Here is a 26,465-nt window from a genome sequence, read left to right as displayed (position 1 = left end):
GAAAACATTTGAAAATGGACTCAAAACATCATTAATATAAATAGGGGGAGCATTTATCGTCGAGTAGAATTTGTTAATATGACAGGCCTGATGGTGGAAGGTTAACCTAGTTACTAGTTTATACTTTTGCAGCATCCAACAGGTCTTCTTCAGTAATTGTCCTAATTATTTTTCTTGCAACATCATAAGTACTGTTTTGTGCTGATCTGTTTAATAAAATTCCTATGAAATGCATTCATGTTTGCAGTAAAACGTTTTGAAAACAAAATTGAGTGGATGTAAATACTTAGGAAAAGCTTTGAAAGTCTATCTTATGCTACGTGATTAACACAGATGGAATGCTTTCTATCTTTATCCCTTTGCCTGCATCACATAGCATACTGCAATAAAGGCTGTAAAGCCATAAAAAAGAAGAGCAGGTTAGTTAATAGATTTTATAGATGAAGGAGCTGAGAGGAAATTAAAAAGACTAAGAGGCTGTTAACAAATCAGGGCATGCATTTCCCTCTCCACTTGAAAGGCGGCCCATGGTGAGGTTATTGGGGGGAGGAAATTGGATTTTCACAAGAGTTAACTTGCCAGAATCCAACTGTTGTCGATTGGAGTCTTGCTAAATTCTGAGAGGTGCTGTGACTCATTAAGCAGACACTGTAAAGACGTGTTTCCTCATACAGATGATGCACAACACGTCGAAGACTCTCATTACTCATGTCTGGCATTGACAAACATGTATTATTAGATCTGAATAGCTGCATGTATATGTGTGTGTCTGAGTGTGTGTGCTGTGGACTTTTCCTTCATGTAAACTCGTCTTTATGATCTTCCTGTCTTAATGCCACTTCCTCACCGTTTGTGCCTAAACTTGCCGGGTTCTGTTTACATAGACATGGATTTGAATAGTTCACAGTCCAGCTGTGTAGACTAAACATTTCTTTCTTTAGTGTGTGTGGCGTTTGCTCCATCTCAGCACTGCATTCAGGTCTCCCTCTGTGCTAAGAAGTACAACTTTGAAGGTAGAGGGGGGAAAAGTGCTGTCCAAGGCAGAGTCTGGCAGATAGAACCGCTTGGATTTAATGAAGGTAAAAATGCATTCACTCACTTTTAACCTGGAGTCGAGGCTGTGAGTGGGAATAAGAACAGAGTAAATGTAAGACGCTAACAAAAAAAAAAAAAAGAGTAAGGAAAATAACTTTGACATTTTTCCATGGAGTCTTTTTCCATTCGCCCTCTTGTTATCCCCCTCCTGCCTTAGTGTGGTGTCTGACTTCAGATCTAAGGAATCTGATGTAACTGTAACGGAGCTGTTTCGGAGGTGCCTTCTCAGCCCTTTACACATGTGCGAACATTATGGGGTTTTACAGGCTTACCTGAATCTTCTGTCCTCAGCAAAACTGGCGAGTAAATCATGGAGAAAAAGTTGCAGACAAAAGCAAAGTTGATACATTGGTTCTTTTTGTGTTGAATAACGCTTAAGTCTCTTTAAGTGTCAGCCCTGCTGTTTTTCTGCGGCCATGCGATATATTTGGACAGCTGTGGCTGGCTGTGTATTACAGAGGTTGCGACCCTGACGTCTTGTTTAATACCTGGCCCTCTCCGCCTAATTGATGGCCAGAGCAAACACTGTGGGACTGGGATGGCTAGCTGTGTGCGAGCATGAGCAGGAGAGAGTCTGGCTGTGAATAAATATTCCAAGCTTATTTGAATTTGAAGCCAACTTGTGCCTCTGAACTCATTACAGTATACAGATTTATTTCCTGAAAAGATTTTGTTTTGTCTATTTATCTGATTATGTACTTTACTCTTTATAGCTAATTCGTTTGCTTTTACTCACTATAAGCTCTCCTCCAGTAGATCCTGCAGAGAATCTGATGAATGCATCCCTATACCTTCCTTCCTCCAGTTTATTGTTCTTACTTGAAAACTCAAAACAGCTACAACTCAGCTTCTGTGACTCATTGGCTTATGGTTTAAAGACTAACAAACAGTACCACATAATTACAAAGTGTAAGGAAAAAGATTTGTGGCTTTCAAAAAAGGTTTGTCACCTACTGAGACATGGTAGGTTTACCAAAACTGACAGGTCAGAGCAAGGAGAGCATTAATCAGAGAAACAGCTAAGAGGCCTATAGTAACTATTGAATAGCTTCTGAGATCCAAAGCTTAGCTCAAGCAAAAACATTCCTACCGATTTTGAGAGATCGGTAGGAAGAAAACTGACATTATTAAAAGAACGGCATAAGAATTCCCATTTGCAGTTTGTTGCAAGTCATCGAAAGTGAACACTGTTCACCTTATTGTGAAACATAGAAGTAGCAGTATTATGCTGTTTGGTGACAAGGACACTGGTCAGAATTATTGGCTAAATACAGACCAGTCCAGGAATCTTGAATACAAAAACCTCAGATATTTTTTGACTGTGTTAAAAATCATTTGCTTTCTACTTTGCAGGTTTGGACCATTTTACGTTGGTCTTTCATGCGAAATCCCAATAAAGTTCCAAGTTTAAATGTAAAAAAAGTGAAAAAGTTAAAGAATCCATTTTTTCATGGCATTCTAGGCACTTATTTTGTTATGTTTTTCTTATAGGATATTCCCTGTGTCTGGGTAAGTCCTACTACTTCCGATTCAACCATCCTGCAGAGGCCAGCAGAATGAAGAGCATGCTTCCACAAAAGAGCCCAGTGTCAGCTTTAGCCTACAACACAGGTACTAACACAGAAGATTGGCGATGAAAGTTGTAAAACCTTTCCCTGAACCAAAACTGCTGTTGAGCCCCTGCTTGTATTTCTGTGCCCTCTCTTTCTTTTGAACCTTCACTCTCTCTTAAACCATTTGGTCCATTTTAAACGCTTCCATCATCCCTGCATTTCTTGTTTAGAACATACACATATGCAATCATTAACTGGATACTCGAGTGCATTTAAATCTAAGCAAAAATTTTACCTTTCCAAAGCATTGGAATGTCTTTCTCATCTGGTAACTCGGTTGCCTTGGTGAGACAGCTGGATTTTAGTGTCTCCTCAGAGATTGATTGGCACAAGGTGTGTGAGCCATCGTCAGTGGAATCCCTTATCTTTTTAACCTGAGGCACAAGCTTTACACACACACCGACAAAGCTGTTTTTGCTGTGAGCTATGACTACTGCCTGCAGCATCCAGTGTGTTAAGAGTCTTATTCTGACATGTGAACTCTAAGGGGAAGACTCCTACACAAAGCAAGAATAGCTGGGGCACATCAAGTGGAGAGTTATTAAGGTAAAAGCGGGTTGTTGCACACCACCGCCACAGCTCTGTTTTAAATCTGCCCATGTATGGACACAAACTGCATGTGTGTGTGTGAGGTTCTAGGTCTTATGACATCTCATGATGTCTTTCATTTTCTGCCCCATTTCTCAACACCATGTCAAGTTTTAACGGTTTCCCACACGGACACATTTTATGTTGCTATTTTTTGTCCTTTTGACCTTTTAGATATTTTAGCTTCTGCTTTGAAGTTCTTCAACCAGGCTTACAACAATCATCTTTCCTGGATAGAGAAACACTTTTTATTTTGCTCTAGCAGATCCACAGTTCTGGGTTGAAGGAAAATGTTTCTGCCAGCATGTGTGCGTGTGGGGGCGTGTGTGTTTCTGAGTAAATGTGGCATTAAAACACTGGGTGGTCTAAGCTTAAGATCGTAATAGCTTCTTTTCCACATAAAACCTCAGAAGCTTTAAAAAAGATGGGCAGGTTTTGCTACCTCACCTAATATGTTTTCACCTGCACAGTCGATGGCTGGATATTTAAGTCTAGTTTTGGGCAGTTTTTACTGTGGATCAAACTAGGACTAGAAGTCAAACATACCTCTGATGATCCTGCAAGAAAAAGACTTTTTTGGCATAGAGATACATTGAGAAAGAAGGAAGTAGAACAGACTCAGTTGAGGTTTGGGGAAAGACCTTCAAAGACTGCTGCAAGTCCTTAAAATAAAAAGCCTTTGGAAAGGGTGCTGGTGGTGAGGAGGGGATCTTTTTAGGGCACTCTACAATAGTTTGTGGGCCTTTTCATTAACCAAAATCCCATTCCAAGCAACTCCACTCAAGTTAAACTGTTTATTTTGGACCTAATAGACAATTCTTGTGTGTGTGCACTTCCACACTAAATCCAAATGTGTGTGCGAGTCAAATCCTATACTTAGATTCTCCCTTCCATTTGTGGATTATTTTGACTTAATGGGCTCTGATAAAAATCTTAACTTTTGACTACCTGTGAATTCAAGTAGACATACAAGCTTTCTCCTTTGGTTTTTCTTCTTTCTTTTTCTCATTCAGCACTTTTGTCCTTATTTAGCCTCAAATTTTTTTACAAAAAGGATTACAATTACAACTTCTCTTTTATTTTTTTTCTTTTCTTAGTTCCATAACGTACCAAATATTTGCACATTGTTCCAATTTGCTTGGTCGTTTTTCCTCATCTCTATCTAATTTAGTCTGTTTCCTATGAACTTGCCTGTTCACCTGTTAATTCATATCTTTTCTTGCAGATTATCTAAAGTTCAGCAGTGACTACAGTCATGCAGTCGGAGGCAGCGGTAGCGCTAGAGGGATGCGATCAGCCTCTGAGCTCCGGGATTTGATGGACACCCTGCAACGCAAGAAAATAGCCCTGGAAAACAGCCTGAGAGCCAATGGGAATGCTAACCACTCCTATTTTAGTGTCACACAGGTCAGCACTGCTTCAAGTCCAACACATGGTTTATTATCCTTGTACAGATTGCTTTCATAGACTTTAGGAAGTTTGTTTGGTTATCCTTGATATCCGCTTTAGGCTAAAAAAAAACCCAACATTTTCTCACTAGTAGTGAAAACAATGATTGCTCGTAGGGGTTTGAATATTATCCCGGATGTTTTACTTGTGTCACTGAAAAACGAAAAAATTCTTGTACCTTGTCATTTTTTTACAAGTTTATGAGAGTCTTATTTTTTTTTTCTCCCTTTTTCTCAGTCTCCTCCCACCACACCCACTTCCAGTCCTGCCATGTCTTCATCAGCCTATCAGGGCACCTATCAGGAACAGGCAAGGCGTTTCTACAGCTCTGATCGTCCACCCGTCTCTTTGAAATCTGGTTCCCATCCTCCCCCTGGACGGCGGTCCGACCCTTTGACCTCCTCTCGTGGTTCTGTCAGCCGCAGTCAGGACAACCGTGGCATCTCAGACAGTCGACGACTGAACAATCCAGGCTCCTCCCCTTTATTGTCCACATGGAACGGCGGAGGTTCTTCCACTTCTGTTGCCAGTAGCGATAACGTTCACCTCTCTCTTCCTCCCTCCTCTACATCCCGCGCTCCGTCAGCGGGAGGTGCTGCCAGCATGCCTTCAAGCCCGCGATTGGGTCGGCGTACCTATGGGAACCAAGATCCATCACCCACCATTCGAACCAGGAAATATTCAGCCGGGTCACTCAGCGGCCTTATGACTGGAGGACATAGCCGATCACTGCCCCGTCTTTGTCCTTCCCCTTCTCCTCGAGGTGAAAGCAGTGGAATGCTGCACTTATCGACGCTCCCACAGAGACAGGCCAATATGAATGGGAGTTACAAAATAGGCAAGGAGTCTTTCAGCCACAATCCAAATGCCAACCCTGAATACAGCCACAGCTCCACTAACTCATTCCAGCAAGTATCTAACAAGAATCACATCCAGACCAATACTCAGGGTGAAGGCGTTGTGTCTATTTCTCTTTCCTCCCCTAAAAACTCGTCCTCCTCCACTTATTCCACTACTGCCCCACCAGATGTGACAATCCCATCCAAAGCAGGGGGCTCTTCTTCTCCAAGAGTTGCCAAAAAACTCAGCCTAACCTCCACCAGCTCAATGGGCTCAATCAGCTCCACAAAATCCAGCCATCCTGAAGAAGAATTTAACTGCACCCAAGGAGTGTCTGGAGTTATTGAGAGGTCCTTGGGGGAAGATGGACAAGTTGGAAGCCTGGAGATGGGACTTGGGGAAACAAGGGCTTCATTTGGGAAGGCGGGGACGGATCATGGGACGGGCTTTGGTGAGAGAAGACAGTCGTTTGGAAAAGCAGGAGTGGCTCCACCTGGGGGTTTTAGGGAAAGAAGGGGAAGTATTAGCTCTCTTAGTGGGAAGGAAGAATTGACGGATTATCACCATAGACAGAAAGAGGAGCGACTTCGTGAGCAGGAGGTGGAGAGACTGGTAAGTTGCAAAGTATTCGTCTGTTAGGTTGTCTATATTTACTGTAAGTGATAAGATGTTTATTTTTGTTGCTGTTGTCTAATTACCAGTATATGTTTGAGATGCAGCTAAAAAAAACCCAAAAAGCAGTTGGTGACCATAATAACACTCTTCGTTGTGGACTCTGTTACTGAAGGGTCCAGCATGTTTGAACTGTTGAAGTGTGGTCTCGTGGTTTTGGGATGTTTGTTTTTGCACAAACCCTTCACGGTCCACAAGACACATCGAACCAAGCTCCTCTGAAACACCTTCGTTGCAGTGGACACCATGGTGTTTTCTCATATGTGTGGTTTACCACAGAATTGTAAATACAGCGTTCATAGCAGAGAGGAACAACTATTATGAGTTCAAAAGTTTGGAGGATGAGAACAATGATTGACAAGTTGGAAAATCAAATTTTATTTTCCATATTATTGGGAAAAAAATAGAACGGAAGGCCTTGGTGAGAAACTCTTCCATTGTTTTGGATCAGAACTGAGCAGGTGGAGTTTAGTATTTCAGTATGTACTTCCTTGCAGACTTAAACAATTGCTCCTCAAGACTGCCTATTCTGCTCTCTGACTGAAAAAGCAGAATTCTGTCTATCAGTGCAACTTAAAGAGCTGTCCTACCTTGATAGATAGTCAGAAGACTAGTTCATGAAAGTTGAGTAGCTCTGTTTTTCACATATAAACACCCATGAAATTCAGACCAGTCACACAGCAGTTTCACATACAGCAAAAAGGTCACTAAGGACGTTGTGACAAGAAGGGGGGGACAACATGAGGCTGAGAACAAAATTTTCCTCAAGCAACTGACAATGAGAACTGATTTCGGAAGAACAACTCGACCACTGTGGTCCTGTGAGTCTTTGACAAGAGTTTCAAGAGGATAATTTTTGTAAATCAGCCATGCTCACTGATGGGTTCTGTGCTCCTAAAATGACCGCTCTGAAGAAAAAAGGACAGTTGTGTTAAAAGTCACCCCTGACAGTGGAAGCGTGGAATGCACATGCTCACAAATGGTCTTCAGAAATCAAGTTAGCATAGGAATGCTTGCCTCCAGAATAGCATTCTCTTTGGCCTCTCAAACATACTCTCCCAGGGAGCTTAACGCACACACACACACACACACACACACACATAGTGAGGTTTACCACTCAACAGATGCTTATGGCAGTTAGCCCGCACTAACAGGACTATTCTTAACCTTATGCTTGAATTGTGTGTGTATGTGAGTAAATGTTGATGGATGTTTATGTCAGTCATCTGGAGGTCCGCCCAGAGCGGTTTCAACCACTGAGTAGCCACAGAGCCCAACATTTAGATGTGGGTCAGGGAAACCAAGATTACAGACTTAGAGTAGCAGGTGGATAAGCACACAAATGCATAGCACATAATAATAAGTGTGATCATAGAGTTATTGCTTCTCTGTCTATATACATCTCTCATACGATGTCATATTTCACTAACTTAGATGAAATAAATAGATTTTAGAATTATTAAACACTTCACTTCTTTTTTGGAAAGAGACAGAGCTCATATTCTAAGAGAGTTGACTTCAAATTAAAATGGCAGCAACTTACTCTTTGGTTACTCACTGATGTAATCACTTTACCAGCATGACCAGTATTTGTTGGTATTAAATCAAAAGATTGTGGACATAAAAAAACCGAAATCCAATTACAGATTCATAAGTTTCTATTAAGTGATGCATGTGGGAACTGGGAAGAGCCATTAACAGGATTTTAGTTCTTCCTAAGGCTCAACATTGAAAATCATCTGCAATCGTCTTAACTTTTCCTGCCATCTAGTGGTTATTTTTATAAACTGCATCTAGAAATGTGGAGCTCTTGATGCTCTACAATAAATTAAGTGTTCACTTCATGTTATTGAACTCTTAAGTAGTTCTAACTTCTAAGCATTATTTGTATATTTACATGAGCTTTAGCCAGGGGTGTTACTACTACTTGGACCGAGTAAGCATAAATCAATAAATTTTATTTCCAAATCTTTTCCACTTTACATGATATCAAGGTTACATTGATCTCAGATCAACATCATTTTATAGTGTCTATCTTTTGAATCAATCAGTGTGACAAACTGGTGTAGACTCTTTATCTCAGGTTGTGCTGTCACATTAAACATTAGAAATGGCTCAGTGTGGTTCTATTGATATACAATAGAAAAACAAGCTACACTCAAGGGTTAATAATTTGTTAATAGTTGTTCTGAAAAGAATTGCAATCTCTACAAAATATGTTTAGTGCTGTTTTCATCCAATGAGAATGTTTCTCCTAAAGCCTGTTGACTTCTACTTGAAGTTGAATATCTCAACACTTGCACTTCCCCATCCTCACAAATTATTTCTAGATGATATTATCCTTGAACGTGTTTTGTTTCCTCTGTGGCATTACAGACATTCCTGTGTTTTGGGCGATGTCTTGTTTCCCCGCACGCTTCCGATCGGATCTGACAGCTGTCCACCTCCTCATTAAATCACTTGGTCTCTCGCTGTTACTCGCATACACACCAAGTCTTAATTCTTTCTCCCTCCTCTGTTTACTTGTAATATTACCTATGCAGACCTGCATTGGGGCTCATGGGCTTCTCTGTCTAGGGATTATAGAGTGAGGGGGTCGTTTTGACTCTTCACAGCTTCCGTAGGTCGACACTTATAGCTGCGCTGGCAATAACAGCAGCAGGAGGGGAACTCTTGCTGTGGGCATACTAACTGAGAGAAGATTCTCTTCTTTTATTTTAAATATGTTTTTTTAGCTATATGTTGTTAAAAATAGATGAAAGGAACCGTACTGAGTTCAAAATACAAAATAATAATCAGACTGGAACTGGAGCCATAATTTCTGGAATGCTTCCCCAGGTAATCCTCGTTATCAAAGTGGAACTTAAGAATTGTAGCCATAATCATCATGTAATTTATATGTAAAGGTTATGTAAAACAGTTTCTTGTATGTTCTGCATCTTTTATTTTGGAAACAACATGATTATCCTTTTCATGAATAATAGAAGGATCTAATTTGCACATCCTGTCTCTCATTTAACCGACGTGTGTATTTGTGTGGTTCTTTCAGGAGCGACAGCGTCTAGAAACCATCCTGTCTCTTTGCTCGGAACTCGGGCGTGCCGAAAGGGACGGAGGGGGGCCGGCACCGAATTCCACGTCGGCGGTTGCGGATCTCCAGAAGATCAACCAGGAGCTAGAGAAGCTCCAAGTGAACGATGATGATGACGACACGCCGTCCGTGTTTTCAGACTCTTCAGCTGTTAACGGGATTCCAGGGAGCGGTCACATGACCTCCCCGGGATCAGAGAACGGTTACTTTGACGACGACCTGCAGATGCGGCAGAGGTGCAGCAGCGGACACAGAGACTACAGGGCCGAATCGCCGGCAGTCAGCCTACGAAGCTTTGCTCCATCACCCTCTTCAAGATCTCTGAGGACGAATGAGGTATCGATTAAATATTTTATTCAAACTGTCAGTTGATTGGGTGTTTTTGAGATCATTTTGTGCCAATATTTGTATGTTGTTTACCTTTCCAATCCTGAATTTCTTCAATATAATTCATTATTATCCTATTCCTTGATAAAGTGAAACAGCAAAATACATTCACTATAAATCCTGACATCAAAAGTTTGCCTTCTGTTGTGGTAAAATCATGTGTTTATGGGGTGCATTGTGCATGGATCAGCTTTATTCACCTAGATTATTATTTATGAAGTGTTTATGCTTTCCACTGTCTCTGTGGAAAGCATGAAAGTAACAAGGTTGCTTGTCAAAATACTTGGAAAAGGGTTGATACCATTTGTGTCCACAGATGGGGGATATTTACAGCTCATTTATTAGATTAGCGCAAGTCAAGTGTTACCATTTTAAATTGACAGCTGCTGCCTGTGTCAGTGGGTTTGTATGTATAGAATTAATTCATCTGAAAAACAAAAAGAAAACAGGATCATATCTATATTTTGCAATATTCTATTGTAAGCAACGTCTATTATTAAAATTACAAAAAAATTATTGTGACAGTTTTTAAAATTTTATTTCAGATTTTCTCTTTCTATTGCGTGTTTCTTTGATTTTGCGTTGTACATGAATGTAGTTTATTTTTCTATTTTACTTATTTGCATTGATATGGACTGCAACTAATTTTGTTCCACTTGCTTATGTAGTGGCAATATAAATTCTGTTCCATTTTTAAAGTTTAACATTGAAGTTTTGTGTTTAAATGAGTTCAATCAGTTATGCTTTTACCAGTCTGCAGAGGATTCAGCTTCCTGCCTAGGGCAAGACTCAATGCCTTCAGAGGAGGAAGTGAGGCGTGCAGAGGAGGAGAGAATTCAGGTGTTGAACAACATTGAGGAGCTGGAGCAAAAAATCAAGGACCTGGACAACCAAATGGAGGAATCTGCCCGAGAGGTAGCTGACGGCTAAATCTGGCAATTAGATTTGTTTGCATTCTTTTCAAAAGACATAAAACCTTGTTCTTTCTATTTCTTTGTCATTTTGTCATGTTAAAATGTTTTATCCAAGAAAGAGTAGCCAGAACATGTCTTCAATATGAAACTCCGGAACTAGTCCGATTTATTTCCTAAAGGTGGAAGTCGAGCGAGCGCTGGTCGAAGCGGAGCAAGAGTCAGAAGTAGATGCTCTGCAGCGGGAGAAAGAAGCTTTAGATGAACTTCACAGCAAGATGGAAGACCTGGAGACAAAGTCCCAACAGGAAAAAGAAAAGGTAGAAGTCTTCACTTTGAAACCATATAACCGTCTTGAAATATGATTTTATATTCTGGTAAGTGATAGTGATGCAGATGCAAATCTTGTAACCTTAGTGTAAGTTATGGAGAAGTTTTCAGCCTTTTAACAGTTGACAGAATTTTAACCATGGAATATAATCTTACAAATATATAGGCAGCGCAGAGACTCATACGTTCAGGGTCATGTGAGTAACCGGAAGGTGTTAATCCTTCTCATGCTTTCTCTGCTCCAAATATATATCTGCTAATACTACCCAGGATGCATCACCAGAGCTATTCTGTCTCACACACTACTGCAGGAAATCTACAAATATACACAAGGGTGTAACTTTTTTTCTTAGACTCCCATATGGTTGCACTGATGGGGAAAATGTGGAAATTGCTAGATGAACAGATGGAATTTATATTTGAGATTTTATATTTAAACATGAGTATAAAGCAAAATTACAGTTTGTTGTGTTCATTCCTTCCACCTGAGTAAAATGTTTGCACAGCTGCAGTCAGGAAAACGAACGAGAAAGGGAAAGACAGAGGAATCAATCAGAAACTGTTTGGAAAACTGCAGGTCAGAAATAAAGTTGAGTGCTTGTACATATTTGGGTGGCTGTTTTGTGTCTTGTATACAAAGAAAGGAGCCCCAATGTGCCAGTTAATCCTCTGCTCAACCATCCCTTATGTCCTTGTTTCCATTCCCACCCATTCCTTCGATCATTGTCATGCAAACAAACTTGACAAGAGGCAGGACACCAATCTGTTGCAACGTTTATCCTACTCCCACATACCACCTCCCCGTTCCCTGTAACCAGCGCTCCATTACTCTGCCAGAGTTTTTTTTTTCTCCTCCGTGCCCTCTGCCCCCCGCCCTTCATATAGGCTAGTGTTACTGACTTTAAAGCCATGATAACTAACTGTCATCCTGCAAGTACCCACTAACTCAGCCATCCTCTCTCTGTCCTGCGTGTGTATGTGTTCTTGTCTTTGTTTCTTTTTTTTATATATATATATATATATATATGTACACATGTACAAATGTGTACATGGTGTCCGTGTTGTTGCGTGGGAATGTGCGTACATGTACACGTATGGAAACATGTGTGTACCAGGCGTGTGAGTTGCTGCAGGCAGAAAGGGACAGAGTAGAGAGGTTGGCTCAGATTGTGTGTGAGCAGCGCTCCCAGCTGGACAGCTGCCCTGAAGCCACCAAGGAGCCCCTACAGGAGCAGCTAGCCAGGGTCAGTACACACACACATGCACACCCCCACACACACGCACATACTGCCACAGCTCTGTACAGTGCCATGCAAAAGTATTCTTGCAGCTTGAACTTTCCTATATTTTGCAACATTGGAACTATGAACTTTAATTGTGAAGTGGAGGGAAAATGAGAAATGATTCGTAAATTTTTTATTATTTAAAATCAGAAAAATGTGGTATACATATCCATGCATCCCTTTTACTCTTATACCCCCAAATAAAATCCATTACAACCACTGTCTTCAGGAGGATCTGCATTAAGCATTTATAGCCTGGCTGTTCTTCTCAGATGCATCCCATGAAATATTACTGAACTAGAGTTATTTTAGCAACAGCACACAAATTCACACCAACCTTTTGCATATTTTGATCAAAAATACAAAATATATATATATATTTTTAAAAGCTTATCATTTTCCATCTATTTCATACATTCCCATTAAGGTTTCTGGTTGTAACATTTAACAAATGTAAAATGTTCAAGAGTTGGGAATAAATTGCAGAGCACTTTCTTTCCTTGTTGTTTCAGCAAATTATTTTGTTTTATGGAAGAAGATAAAAAGCATGCAACGGCAGCATTAAACACAGATCAGTTCATGCAGCAGTGTGGCATTAACTAGAACATGAATGTGGGAAAGTGTTTGCAGGGTGGACTGGAAAAGGCACGGGATGCTGGCATACTTTATTATGCATGTAGAAATCTGCACTTCTTCAGCTAAATCACCCCAGCTTCTCTATGGACTCACTCAAGCTGTCTTCCATTCAAGTTCTCGATTCCTACTGAATAGCTCTGTTTATTTCTGCTACTGCTACATGCTATTAAACTGATTAGATCTTTTAAGGTTCTAAAATAGCAAGGCTGAAAGACCAGTTTGGGCACAGAATATTAGCTTTCATTTTTTATGTTTTAGTTACAGCAATTCCTTGTTTAAAATTACAAGCCTGATAGGGATTTTGTTTTTGCTTTGTTTATCAATGAGTGCCTAAATGTTTCTAATGTTTTGCATGTGAAGTCAAGTAGCCATGGGTCGGTGTCTGCATGACTGGTAAATGTTCATGAAAGTCGAATATGTCTTTTTCTGTTTTGCATGCATTTGCTTTGTTTCACTAAAGTTTTTTGCTGAGATCTTATATCACATAAGTACGATCTTTCAGAACAACACGTGTGTCAGTCTGTAATACCTAATGTATACGTCTGACATATTTTACACCTATTTTGTTATCGTCTTAAAAAGTTTATTAAAACTATATGCATTTTTTTGCAAATAGTTTTTCCAATGCTAAAGAAGGTCAGACAGAATATATACAAAAACTTAACTTAAATACACTGAATGCTTACTTAATTTTCTATAATTTTAAACACATGGCACATTATTGGTTTTAGTGATTTGATTGCTAGACTCACTGGATTTTACTCCTTCATTGTCTTTTCTTATTGTGCGCATTAGGACTGTGAGGTACTTGAGGCAGAGACAAAGCGCTTCGAGGACCTGGAGTTCCAGCAGCTGGAAAAGGAGAGCAGGCAGGACGAGGAGAAGGAGACCCATACACAAGAACTTCTCCGAGAGGTTGCCGACTACCAGCGCAGCACCGTCACTCGCAAGGTAACACTTCTCATTTTTATGGAACCTAAAGATTTGCTTGAATGTGACTGATCCGAGGCTTGTGTTTTTTTGTTCCTCCTTTAAGGAGCGACTCTTAGCTCTGAAGAAGCAAGCAGAGCAGATAACGGAGCAGGCTCAGAGAGAAAAGGAGAGCTTTCTGAAGGAGAGGAGCAACCTTGAAGTGATGCTGCGAAGAGTATGACGATACCCATTTTTGGATCCCTTCCAAACAGGAGACATTTAGTGCAAGGTCTAAGTTTCTATTTTTTTTTTCTGTTAGGAAAAGGAAAGCCTTTCAACACTGGAAAGAAAATACGCTGACCTCACTGGTGGCCGGAGTTTCTCTCTAAGAGAGGTAGGTTGACTGACAGCGAGCAGACTGGATGTGACTCCTTAAGGCTCTAGACGTGGATAAACTTTGCCCGGATTTAGTCATTCGGATCTTCTTCTCTGCTTGTTAGGCTACAGCTTCTTTAGCCGATGTGTGTCAGTCCTTTCTTTGGAATGTATTTCTCAAGAAGGCTAAGGTACTCCTGTCTTGTTGGAGTCTGCCGTGTTTCCTCCTTTTCCTTTTGACTTGATCTCCAGTCTCCATAACAATCTCAGTGAATAATAATCTCTTTTTATTAATGCTGAAATGATATTGACTGTCTGTTCTGATATGTATGGTAACTACCATGTGTGTAAGTAACTTTTTTTGCTGCCAAGTTGTGCAACATATTAACAACTAATTTCTATGTTTGCATTGGTAATGTGACTCACTCACTTCTCGCTATGCCTCACCCGTTCTCTTTCCTCTATTTCTCCTCATAATACCCTCCAGGGCTATGTCACTGTCAGTGAAATCAATGAGCTTTACTCACAGCTTGGGCAGGATCCTAACCCTGCCTCTGCCCCTGCTCTGGTCAAAATGACCCCCGAGTCTGAGGTAAACCTTTCCCCGGAGGAAGACTCCACAAAGCCAACGGAGGACGAGGTGTGTGGAGTCATGTGACGGCTGTCTGTTTTTGCAGTGTGTAGTTTAGTAGACCAGCAGATGATGAGAGTACTCTCCTCTTCCCACATTTATTCTTCATTGTCTTTTTCTCATGCTCAGTTTCTGTATCTTACAGTGTTTGTTTTTCTTTTTAAAGCTCTGTCACTCTTCTTTATCAGCCGACTGTCACTGCTCTTCCTCCTCCTCCTCTTCTTCTCCTTCTTCTTCTTCTTCTGCCCACGTCAATGCTCGTCCCCTCCCAAAAACTCCCTCTGTGCACTGGCCAGAGAACATGGTAACTTATCGAGACCCCTCCCCTCTTCCCGACTCTCCCCCACCTCCTCTTCCTGTCAAAAACCATCATCAGCGACACAGGCAGGTAACGTGTGTGTGGTTATGTGTGTATTGTTGCCTATAGTTGATATGTGCTTGTGACAAAAGTTTTTGAGACTTAAAGAAGCTTCTATTTTTTATTCATAAACTCTAGTTTCGCTGAAGTTCCATAATAATATATTTTTAAGGGTTATATAGTGAAAGACAACAAATTAATACTAAGCACACATTTATAGTTTTGAGAATTGTGGCTGAGCCCACCGCCTTTCATGAGAGGCAATCCCACACGTCAGTGATCAAAGGATGCTTCACTTTATGACACAGGACCCATGGTAGCCTTAGACTTTTCTTCTCAAGCTTTTCCAAACAGTCTGAAGGATCTTTACTAGAGAAAGTTATTCTACCCCTGTCTTACTTCAGAAATAGCCTCTTTTTTACCTGTCTTGACAGGGTCATCTTCTGAAGGTCACCACCTCACACAGAAAACTGCAAACTAGGGTCTTCTGATTAAAAACGAACTAATTGTATTGATCTCAGCAAATAATTGCATTTCATCTGATCACATTTACTTACACACTAGATTCGGTCCAAATTGACAACCTTAAAGTAAAACCGTAATTATTTATCAGTCTCAAAACTTTTGGCCACAGCTGTATTTAATGGCATATTCTTATTAATATTGTTGTTTTTATTTTTTTGTCTGTAATATTCTTATTCTATGCGAAATGTTTATGATACGCACATTGAACAGCAAAAATTGTTGTACAATAAGTACTTTAATCCCTGCCACCAGATGGCAGCAGAGTAAAACGCCTATGTCAAATTATTGCAAAGGGTAATTCTTCATGACATAAACAATAGCTTATCAGTTTTACTTCACTGTTTAAGTTAAATTCAACAATGAATAGTGAATTATCAATATGCAATTCTTCCCTTTCTGTCTGTTTAATTAGCATTTCCGTTTGCTGGAAGAGAGAAAGCGCTCTGAAAGGGAAAGTGGTTCACATCTAAGTGATACTTTACCCAGGAAGAAGAACATTCCCACTCTGAATACCCAGTACACATGCTCAACACTTGGGCGCAGCTATCAAACAAAGGTGCTCATATGTAAACTATACAATACAGTATTTTAATAAATTGTGAAGGAAAAATTTCACATTCGGTTATATTGAGATTTCTTACTGTTGGAAACTGTTTTTGTTCCTCTAGTCCCACCAGCCTCTGGTACAAAGCTCAAGTTGTGGCAGTATTCTTCCCAGAATCCTCTCTCTGTCCAGCAAGGAGACTGAATCTCGTCGTCTACAGAAAGGTACAAACACATGAAGAGCATAACTAGAAACAACAAGCGTTAATTAAGTTATTGTATTCTGCTTCAGAGAAATTGAAGTTTGTACAAACTACCCTGGCATTTTGGCGACTTGCGGCTGGTAATCCTTTAGAAAATTCAAAGAAAAATTGCCCCAAGTTAAGGACTTATTCATAGGGGTTCGTGTTGGATGGCGTTTTGGGAATTCTCATTTTGTTCACTTGTTTATTCGAGATTTAGGATACTGAATGAAAGTCTGTGCAGGAGAGCTGCTTCTTGATTCTTTAGTAATCTAATAAAAACAGCTCAAAATCCCATTTACAAGAAACGTCCAGTCACTATTTGATCTCTTCTAACACTGACATTCACAATAATTTCTGTAAGCCATTACACCTCATTAGGAAAATATCTTCACTTCCCTTCGATTCAAATCATTCAAGTAAATACATCTAATGGGCTCTGCGCAAGTCGAAAGCAGCAGGTAGGTTCTGTGGCACCGTTTTGTTAATGGGATATACAAATTTTCTTTTTTGTCTGTTTGCACTATAACTCTGCCTGTCTTCCTGGGAAGTGGCACGTGTATCTGGTCCCTCAGTCCCTTTGGTCCCTTGATCTGACTCATCTGATGGGTGGGTCTCCTGTGCGGCTCTGATGCTATCAGATTTTGTTTGTGTGTGCCTCTTCCTTCACCCAAAGACTGAGTTAGTCTCTCTTCAAAGGCTCTGCAGAGTCATTCTGTCATCGGCCCTCTATCAGAACGTATCCTGTTTTTGTCGACATATTTGAAGAGGCTACTTTTCTTACTTGTTTATTACAATTTTAAGTGTGATTAAGTCTTCTTGCGAACGTGCCACCGTGGCAGGTCTTTGTGATCCAAATTTAAAGCCATCTGGCCAAACTGTCCCAGATGAAACACCTGAGACAGGTATGCCGTTTGCACAAGAAGGGAAAGTAAGTACAAATAGCAGCAGCTAAGACGTTTGCTTTTCTCCGTGTGTCTGTTTGTCTGTGGGTTCAGGTCAGTCTGGCTCCCGAGCGGCTTCCCAGACTAATGTCTACCTCGATGCCTTCGGGTACCGTGAAAACCAGGCCTTTGACACGTTGAGTGTGGACAGCAGTGACTCCATCGAAACCAGCATCTCAGCTTGTTCGCCTGACAATGTCTCCAGGTAGGTTCGTGCTTGTGTTATTGTTGTATTTGCAGATACATTACAGTGGATACTGAGATAAAACAACACAGATTTTGTAAAGCTCTGACCTGCCAATAAAAATTTTACGGCTCAGTTACAACACTAAAAGCAGCTAGAATAATTAAGTGTTTCTTCTCTCCAGAATTTCCAACAGCTTACATATCTTCTTTCAGCTCATCCCATGGAAGACAGAATTAGCCACAATCAAACAGATAGAATGAAGCAACTTTGTGGAAATATATTAGATTAGATATCTGACACCAACTAATCCACGTTTAACACTATCAGTAGCATATTTTAACATTTTAAACACCTCCTTGTTACTAAAAATAAATTCTGCCCTTGATTAAAATGTCCACACCAAAGAGCTTTGTGATCATCTGAACTTGATAGTCCTTAGGTATAGTGCAGGATCCAACTAATTGCTCTTTAAGAAAAGTATAAAACAATATTTTTTGTTATATGTCAAATGGTGTAGCTATTGTTAAAAGAAATACATTTCTAATTTGAGGACCAAACATTTAAAACTGTTAAAGAAGCAGGGGAACTGTGTTTGTAATATGAACCTCTGAATTTAGTGATCGGTGAGAAAGACGAGGAAAGTGTGTTAATGTAAAAAGCATGTTGGAAGGTTTTCCCGCCTTTCTTGTTCTCTCCTCGGAGAGTGGGATCTGTGCATTGTGTGTGTGTGTTGAGGGCTACTCTTGATTAGGGGTCTAGGCATCATGTTACGGAAAACACGAAGCTCTGTGAGACTCTGCATGTGTGCCATAACAGTCAGCCCCCTCAGGTTGAAGCGACCTGAACAAAATGAATGGGGGTGGCGGTGGATTTTGGGCTTGAGCCCCCATCTGGCCTGAAACCATGTGTGCTTGCTCTCTCTCTTGCTCTGATTTACAACACTTGCATCCGTCCCTTTTTTTTTTTTTTTTTTTTGCCCGTGTCTTGTTTCTCTGACTTCTGCAGTCGTATTTCAGCAGATTTGAATCCATTTAGCAGAATGGATTCAAAACTGAAATCTTTCAGTTGGATTTTAGCTTGATTTCTGTCGGATTGCGATCTACCTGCTCAGAGTGGACTGGACCTGTTTAAATTGAACCATAAGGAATGCTGTGGAATATGAACCTGTGTTGGACAAAACGCTTACTCTGGGACTTGGAAAATTGGTTTTTGTCTTCTTGTTTTTGATTCTAACTTCAACATGATGACTATGAGTACATTTCCCTCTCATCGATTAAGGTAGGATTTTTGTTAAGACAGGGCTGACTAAAGAAATAAGTGCTTCTGTGTTGCTGCTGCAACAAAACTGAAATGCTAAGAAAAACTTCTGAAGTTAATAACGCCATATAAAAAATAAATAATTTGAAAAGCTACTGCTACTTTAAGAAATACAGACTTTCTTAAATTTAACCTTAGTAAGGAGTTGATTTTTATTAGTTACAGGAAACCATTTTGTATCTAAAATTTCTTTACCAGCGTATAATTTAGGCAGATTTGACTTCAAACTGGAAATTTATTGATCTATTTTGGAAAAAAAAAAAAAAAGGTTGAAACTTGAGCGGGAAACAGGATTGCATGCTTTTATTTTTTCTACACTCTTCCTTCCCTCCCACTCAGTCTTCTTTTGTTATTTCTGTTACCGCTTTTCTCCCCCACATCTCCCTGGTTTGTGTATACCGAAGTCTAATGCGGACCATTCCTCTCAGCTATGTTATGACATCATCACACATCAACACGGAGTATCCATTTCCCTCTGGCTCCGGATTAAAGGAAACTGTAAATGTGCATGGAAGTTCATTACATATGTATTAATGCCATAAATCAATCTGCACTGTTTTATTGAGAGGGATCACCTCAGTTTTAGGAGGTCAAAAGTAAGTCTTTGTTACGTTAAGGATTTTTCGAGTTGGGATTAGCATAAGCTCCAGAAAATCAATGGAATTTACCTAATAAGGGATGGAAAGAGTGTCCATGCCTTTGCTTGACAGAAGAACAGATGGGCAAACATAATATGAATCAGCGCAATTGAAAAAAAAAAAAAGGGTTTAAAGTCACAAAACCACACACAATAAAATACCTACTGAAATGCCTTTGATGTCTGTCAAGAATGCCTGTCATGTGCAGACCATCTGCAGACTAAGAGACTGAGGATAATCTATGCCTTGTGTTCTGCCAGAGAGAGAGAGAGAAAGATGGAACTGTCCTAAATTTCCTTGGCATCCTGTTTTCTCTGCCAGTGGACCTGTAAAAGGAATAGACACAACATAAACAGGGAATAAACTGAATTATTCGAGAGAGAGAGTGCAGCTTTTGGGTTAGAAGACTAAACACAATTATTTTCAAGACTCAACGCTGTTGAGTCCGGAGTCTTTACCATTGTCTATAGAAATATTAATTGCTGGGCGTGCCGTGGTGGCGTAGGGGTTAGCGCGACCCACATTTGGAGGCCTCAAGTCCTCGACGCGGCTGTCGCGGGTTCGACTCCCGGACCCGGCGACATTTACCGCATGTCTTCCCCCCCCTCCCTCCCCCCTTCCTGTCAGCCTACTTCATGAAAAGGGACACTAGAGCCCACAAAAAGACCCCCTGGAGGGGTTACAAAAAAAAAAAAAAAAAAAAAAAAAAAAAAAAAAAAAAATGTCAAAAAGAAATATTAATTGCTACTCATGTAAAAATACCTGTTTGGCTTTCATTTAAACCAAGACATGATGTTAGTTTCACTTTGTTTCTGATGTGTAACTCATTTGTCTGTGGGTTGCAGCGCCAGTACTTCAAACATGGCCCGGCTAGAGGAGATGGAGCGCCTGCTGAGGGAGGCACAGGCTGAGAAGAACCGCCTCCTGGAACACAAGGTGAGGCAGGCCATAAAAAAATGTCCACTTATTTTCACTCCTGTTAATGCTTTAAACTGAGCAACACACTTGCTCACTTATATTCAGAAATATTTTACTTAGATTTATTATATCGAGGTTTATCCATATTTATATGTCCTCTTTTGCTATGGTCCCTAAGGAACGAGAAATGGAGATGCGCAAGCAGGCCTTGGAAGAGGAGAGGAGAAGGAGAGAGGACCTGGAAAGAAGACTACAGGAGGAGACAAGCAGACGTCAGAAACTCATCGATCGTGAAGTGAAGATGAGAGAGAAACAAAGGGCACAGGTGAAGAAGAAAGGAATAAATATGATCCTAAATCCTCTGGTTTTCCACCAAACACATAGTAATAAAAAAAATATTATTTGCACATGTAGAACTGGTGCTACATGTGCACCAGTTCTCTGTACAAGTAGCTGTTTCTTATTTTGTATGTAAACCCTATTAGCTTTGGCCAGGCATGGAAGCTGCAAAAAATAAAAAATAAAAAATAAAAGAAAACTGGTTAACTCTAAAATGGATTGCCATTTACTGAACAGACATTTTTATGATTTTATGTTTGACATATACAGAGTGTATTGTATTATAAATCATTTTTATCTTGTCTGGAATAAGTCAGCACAGCTTTGGTTGACCTAAGTATTTCATCATTTGAACTAGAGATGAATAAAGGTTGCCCAGTGACTTTAAAACACACAAAAAAGTCCTTTACTCAAGAGTCAAATGGTATCTTTCTCTTATTTACTTGTGTATTTTTACTCCTTTTCTATTTGAATGTATGTAATCCAAAGATTAGCTATCAACTCGTAGAAATCGTGCTCACGCAGCACCAGCTATCTATGGTAATGGCATGTAACTGGAACACATTTAATTTAGATTTTTGATCATTCCTAGATCTGAGCTCTGACTTCCCAGGCTCCATCGTTCCCCAAGAATTTATTTAATAGCTCCATTCAAAGAGTGGATGCACTGTGGAACAAATCAAAAGCATTTTAACCACAAAAACCAGCAACGGAGATCTTCCCAAAGGATTATGCTGTTTTGATTTACATTTTAACTAATAGAAAGCCATTGTTGACAGACACAAAGCTTCTTTTTGGCTTAAAGACTGTTGACTACGGCTCCACCAGTTTGTCCTTCTTCTGCACTTTTATGTTTGGCCACAAATGAAATACATTTGTGCAACTATTGTGAATTATATCATCCCTTCAAACAGTTCATTCCCTTACTGAGCTGTTCTCTCCTAACCTCTCCAGTCCCGGCCGCTGACTCGCTACCTGCCGGTGAGGAAGGACGACTTTGACCTGCGGGCTCACATTGAGTCAGCGGGTCACAACACAGACACCTGCTTCCACTTATCCATCTCGGAAAAGACTTGCCGAGGCTACCTGATCAAGATGGGAGGCAAGATCAAAACATGGAAGAAACGCTGGTTTGTCTTTGACCGCAACCGTCGCACTTTGTCCTACTATGCAGGTAGCTACAGAAAGCACGCTTATGCAGATGTATTTGTGGTACTTTAAAGCTGCAATGATTTAAAGTAATAACCAAAAGTTGGTGGATGTCTTAAATCAAAGAAATTATACAGAGGTTTCCTTGACTCAATTTGCGTTTTGGCAATATTTCTGTCATTTCTCACCTACAGACAAACATGAGGCTAAGCTGAAAGGTGTGATTTACTTTCAAGCTATTGAAGAGGTGTATTATGACCATTTGAAAAGTGCACACAAGGTATGTGGTTACATTCATGTCTATCTATTGAATGCACCCTTGGCTTTGAGTAATTGATCTAACTGATCGTCGTTCCTGAGCTTTTCTTTATTTTATTTCTTTATTTTTTTTTTTTGAGCCGTTTCTCCTCATTTTAAACAATTTTCTTTCAGAGCCCGAACCCCTCCCTGACCTTCAGCGTTAAGACTCATGACAGGGTGTACTACATGGTGGCCCCCTCTCCCGAGGCCATGAGGATCTGGATGGATGTGATCGTCACCGGGGCAGAAGGATACACACAGTTCATGGTGTAGTGGCAGGCAGGGTCCTGACTGTCAGTGAGAGTGTCTTGGGGTATTTGCCATTTGTGTGACCGACAGAGCATCATAAAATGCTCTTTATTCTGGCAGCTTAATTAAAATATAGTATGCCCACTTATACGGAGTGGGTTTGTGCTTCTCGTCATCACTTCTGCCTGAGATATATGAATGCAACATTGGAGACAGACGGGACCTGAGCAGGATCTTCTAAATATTATTACCTTTTAGGGTGGACCACTCATGTTGATCTGTGGACACATACAGGCTTATAATTACTACAATTTTATGCAAACTATACTTCATAAAAAAAGAAAATCATAAAACAAATACACAAGTCATTCTGAAAGGTACTGTGATTCACCACTCTGCCTTAAAGTGAATTTCAGCAGACCTCTTATGTAGGCCCAAGTATTAAGCATCTATTGAAAATGTTCTCTACCAGTGCCTATAGAGGAGAGCACAATATTTTCTAAAAAAAAAAATAATAATAAATGTATAATCCATTGAAAAGACTGAACCCTAGTTCCAGTTGGAGTTGTATTTTACATCCTTCCTATCAAGACTATAACCCATCATGGATGAGCTTCATTTTCTGGTGCTCAGCCAAGACTTCAAAAGTGTTTTTCAAAATAATTTCTAAAACAAAATGGAAGAAACACTGGTAAAGAACTGCCTTTTTAACTTGTTTTATTGCTATGGCATTCTCAGGTCTGAACTGTGCAGTGTCCATGTCTACATATGATTATGAGTGTAACATACACATTAGGTAGAGAGGTTTCTGTTTTGGGTGCACAGTATTAATAAAGGGCTCCCAATGTAGCTCCAAAGGTGCTATTGCTGTGTCATATTCCTTGGAACATCTTCACATAATACAAAACAAAAAAAAAAGCTTAGCATTCACCCAAACAAAGATAATTTCTTTGTTTGTGTTTTTGTTTTGGTAATTTTTATTATTGTCCTTGGCTTCACAAGAGGATCGCCATAGATCATCAAGTTTTATTTAACAAATAAAACTGGGTGACATGAGTCACGGAGCCACAAAACATCATTATATTTGTACATTTTTGCTGGAATGCTTTGGTTAATTTAAAAAAAATAATGGACAAGTGACCCTAATCTTCAACGCATGACATTTAGTTTTGGAGTTTTTTTTACGTGGCAGTATTTTTATATGTATACTTTCTGTATTTGTATTTATGAAGTGATCTTTAAAATCTGTGCCATGGGTTGAGTGTTTACTAAGATGTGAAGCAGACAAATCTATGGTACATTATGCTACTTATAAAATTCACCGATTCACCGACTCATTATTGTGCTGCTTTCATCCACTAGCTTTCATTGCATGGCATTTATTACCAATAATTAAATGTTCTGTTTAAAATGATCATGGTGATTATTAAAGCCAGTTTATAACATATATCTATGTTATGTAGCTTCTTACCGGTCACCTAGCTTTGCATTTTCTTGTTATTTTGTTGACCAAAGTTTATATCCAAGATATATAATGTATATGTGGTTTCTTTGCTGCTTTTAAAGTAGAAAAGTATCAGAAGAATAAAAATTTTGTTTTAACATGATGAAACAAGGACATGGTCATGTGTATCGTCTAATTGAACTATTTCAGCAGAAGATTTCCAGAGCTTGATTTACACTATTAGTATACATTTTTTTATAAATATATACATGTTTGTATGTTGATTGCACCATATTTATCAAAGTATGTATATTAATTTTTGTATTTTCATATGAATAATAAATGATGTATCTATATCATTTATGTTGTTTCTTTTTGACAAAATCATGTACAGCTGCTCAAAACAGCCACCATGACTCTATTGTGAGAATGAAGTATAATGCTTGAAATACCCAATTATTAAACAAAGTCAAATGTGGAATTGTATTTGATGAGAAATGCACAAAACACGAGCTTTAAATATACATAAACGCTTCACTTTTATTTGCAGTAATCTTTCTAGCTCTTCTCTGCTAGATAGTCTTTGCCGATTGCTCACAGTTTGGTTTTAAATTTCAACAAAAAGAACAGTTGTTGAACAAAAGACCTGGGTTGATGAACTAATGGGTTGCAGGTGTGGGGAGAGGGCAGAAGGCAGGCTGAGGAGAGAGAAAGAAACAGGAAGTGACACAGGGGGCCAAGGAAATTAATCCAACAAAATAACTAGACATAAGAAATATAACAACTAGAGAACACAAGAAAAGGACTAGACACAAACACAAGTAAAATCACTAAGACGTAAAACAAACTCAAATGACCCAACATCCTGACATAAACTGAGGTTTTTTATTGTTTTTTAAAGAGAGTCACCCATTTGGTAAAGTAAAACCACTATCAGCTAACTTTCCAAAAATTTTATGCAACTGCTAAGCATACTGAAGAACAACACACGTAATGTAATATTGAGATCAGATCTCAATATTCATTGGGATATTCATATTCATCCAAGTCTAGTGGCACGAACTGCGAGCACCCCCGTGTGCCACTAACCAGTACTGCATCACGGACTGCTTGAAATAAGGTTTTTGATTAAGTTTGATTCAAATGTAGTATTTTGTGACGGGGGGGTTGCTATACACTTCCACTCAGGCAGTGCGGAAGATTTCTGATTTTCAGTAAAAAAAAAAAGCCACCGATAAAATTGTTCCCCCCATCCAAAATAAAAATAAAGTGGTCATGTAAGCAAATAAAATAAGATGAATCATTTACAAGAGCAAAACAGACGGCTCAGTTTGAATGAAATTATAAAATTATTTATGTAGAAAAAAATAAATAAATGTAGCGTCACTGCTTACGTGATACGTCGTGTTGGTTGGCTAGTATACCCATGAATCCTTGCGCGAATAAAATGCAAAAACGAGGCACAATAAACGCAATTTTTGCAGGTGTGTCGCAGATACTATCTTTACAGCATAATAATCTTGAAGACTGGACTTCAACAGAGAACACGTCACAAAAACGACAAAAAAAGGAAATAACACCGCCAGGAAAAAATGGTGACAAGAGTGTCTTATAAATACTGCATGTTGAGTGGAATGAGGCTGGTTGGTCCGATGGTAGTGGAGTTTCAAACGATTGTTTCAGTCAGTAACAGTTTCTCCTCTCCCTCTCACTGCCGATCTTGACTAGCCTTTTGTTTTTGGTTTTAATCTCCCCCAATATTAAAGCTTACATAAGTTTTGTCAAACGTCCAACACCGCAGGCGATGTAAGCAAAATGTTTTGCTGATAACAATCTATGAGACTCGGTAAAATGGAAACACTTAAAATTATAGCACACTTTTGCAGTATCCAATGCAAATAAAGTAATTAGAGTTTCAAAAGCGTCGTCAACAATGAACATCACAGAAAAGCTAGGGCATCAAGTGTCATGTCCACATTGATGATAATCAGTGATGGTTTCTGATATGGGTGACATGGGCAACCGCCCTGGGCGGCATCTTCTGGGGAGCTGATTGATCACATCCACTTAAACTTTAAACTGTTCTGAAAGCTGTGTTGCTTGGATCTGTTACACGCAATTCGTATTTGTTTCTGTTATTCTTTTACATGATTTAGTTCTACAATTACAATCCGAACACAAAAACTAAAATATTCGATTTGAGCCTCAACGTTACCAGTAAAACCAGAGAAAGAACTATACCAAAACGTTTTACCAATCTTCTGAGGACTAAACTAGATTTTTGCGTGTGTTTTGTTGTAAAACTGGAGATGTTTTTGTGGTAACAAAAGGTGCCTGTTGTTTTGCTATTTCTATCAACATGCTGCCTTATCGCAGCCGACAAAACAAACCCGACAAACTTGTCTGTTTCTGACATAACCATCAAACCGAACACGTTGCGGTGTGTGTTATCTTCACGGTCAGCTACGTCGTTGCTCATGAAGCAAATGAATTATGTTC

The 26,465-nt window shown here is 39.6% G+C and overlaps 1 protein-coding gene across 7 annotated transcripts in view; it reads left to right on the top strand.

Moving 5' to 3' along the window:
* LOC102219853 (pleckstrin homology-like domain family B member 2) overlaps positions 1-24,327 on the top strand; it is a 36,978-nt gene extending 12,651 nt beyond the window's left edge. For 2 of the 7 annotated variants that reach the window (XM_023325840.1, XM_023325844.1), the window contains 20 exons: positions 2,587-2,706; positions 4,522-4,703; positions 4,983-6,197; positions 9,307-9,684; positions 10,489-10,650; positions 10,829-10,966; positions 12,092-12,220; positions 13,691-13,846; positions 13,932-14,042; positions 14,127-14,201; positions 14,670-14,822; positions 14,980-15,201; positions 16,109-16,252; positions 16,365-16,464; positions 17,480-17,630; positions 20,413-20,503; positions 20,664-20,810; positions 21,779-21,998; positions 22,168-22,253; positions 22,406-24,327. In XM_023325840.1, coding sequence (XP_023181608.1) covers positions 2,587-2,706; positions 4,522-4,703; positions 4,983-6,197; positions 9,307-9,684; positions 10,489-10,650; positions 10,829-10,966; positions 12,092-12,220; positions 13,691-13,846; positions 13,932-14,042; positions 14,127-14,201; positions 14,670-14,822; positions 14,980-15,201; positions 16,109-16,252; positions 16,365-16,464; positions 17,480-17,630; positions 20,413-20,503; positions 20,664-20,810; positions 21,779-21,998; positions 22,168-22,253; positions 22,406-22,546 — 4,121 coding nt within the window. In that variant the 3' untranslated portion in view covers positions 22,547-24,327. Of the gene's footprint in view, positions 1-6; positions 1,080-2,448; positions 2,509-2,586; positions 2,707-4,521; positions 4,704-4,982; positions 6,198-9,306; positions 9,685-10,488; positions 10,651-10,828; positions 10,967-12,091; positions 12,221-13,690; positions 13,847-13,931; positions 14,043-14,126; positions 14,202-14,669; positions 14,823-14,979; positions 15,202-16,108; positions 16,253-16,364; positions 16,465-17,479; positions 17,631-20,412; positions 20,504-20,663; positions 20,811-21,778; positions 21,999-22,167; positions 22,254-22,405 lie in introns of those variants that run through there. The other 5 variants (XM_023325846.1, XM_023325845.1, XM_023325841.1 and 2 more) reach the window with 5 other exon arrangements.
* Positions 24,328-26,465: the final 2,138 nt, after the last annotated feature.

The sequence above is a fragment of the Xiphophorus maculatus genome, chromosome 21 (genome assembly GCF_002775205.1).
Source record: "Xiphophorus maculatus strain JP 163 A chromosome 21, X_maculatus-5.0-male, whole genome shotgun sequence".
NCBI classification, from domain to species: domain Eukaryota; kingdom Metazoa; phylum Chordata; class Actinopteri; order Cyprinodontiformes; family Poeciliidae; genus Xiphophorus; species Xiphophorus maculatus.
Note: the sequence above shows the minus strand (reverse complement) of the source record. Positions and strands in the feature narration are given on the sequence as shown.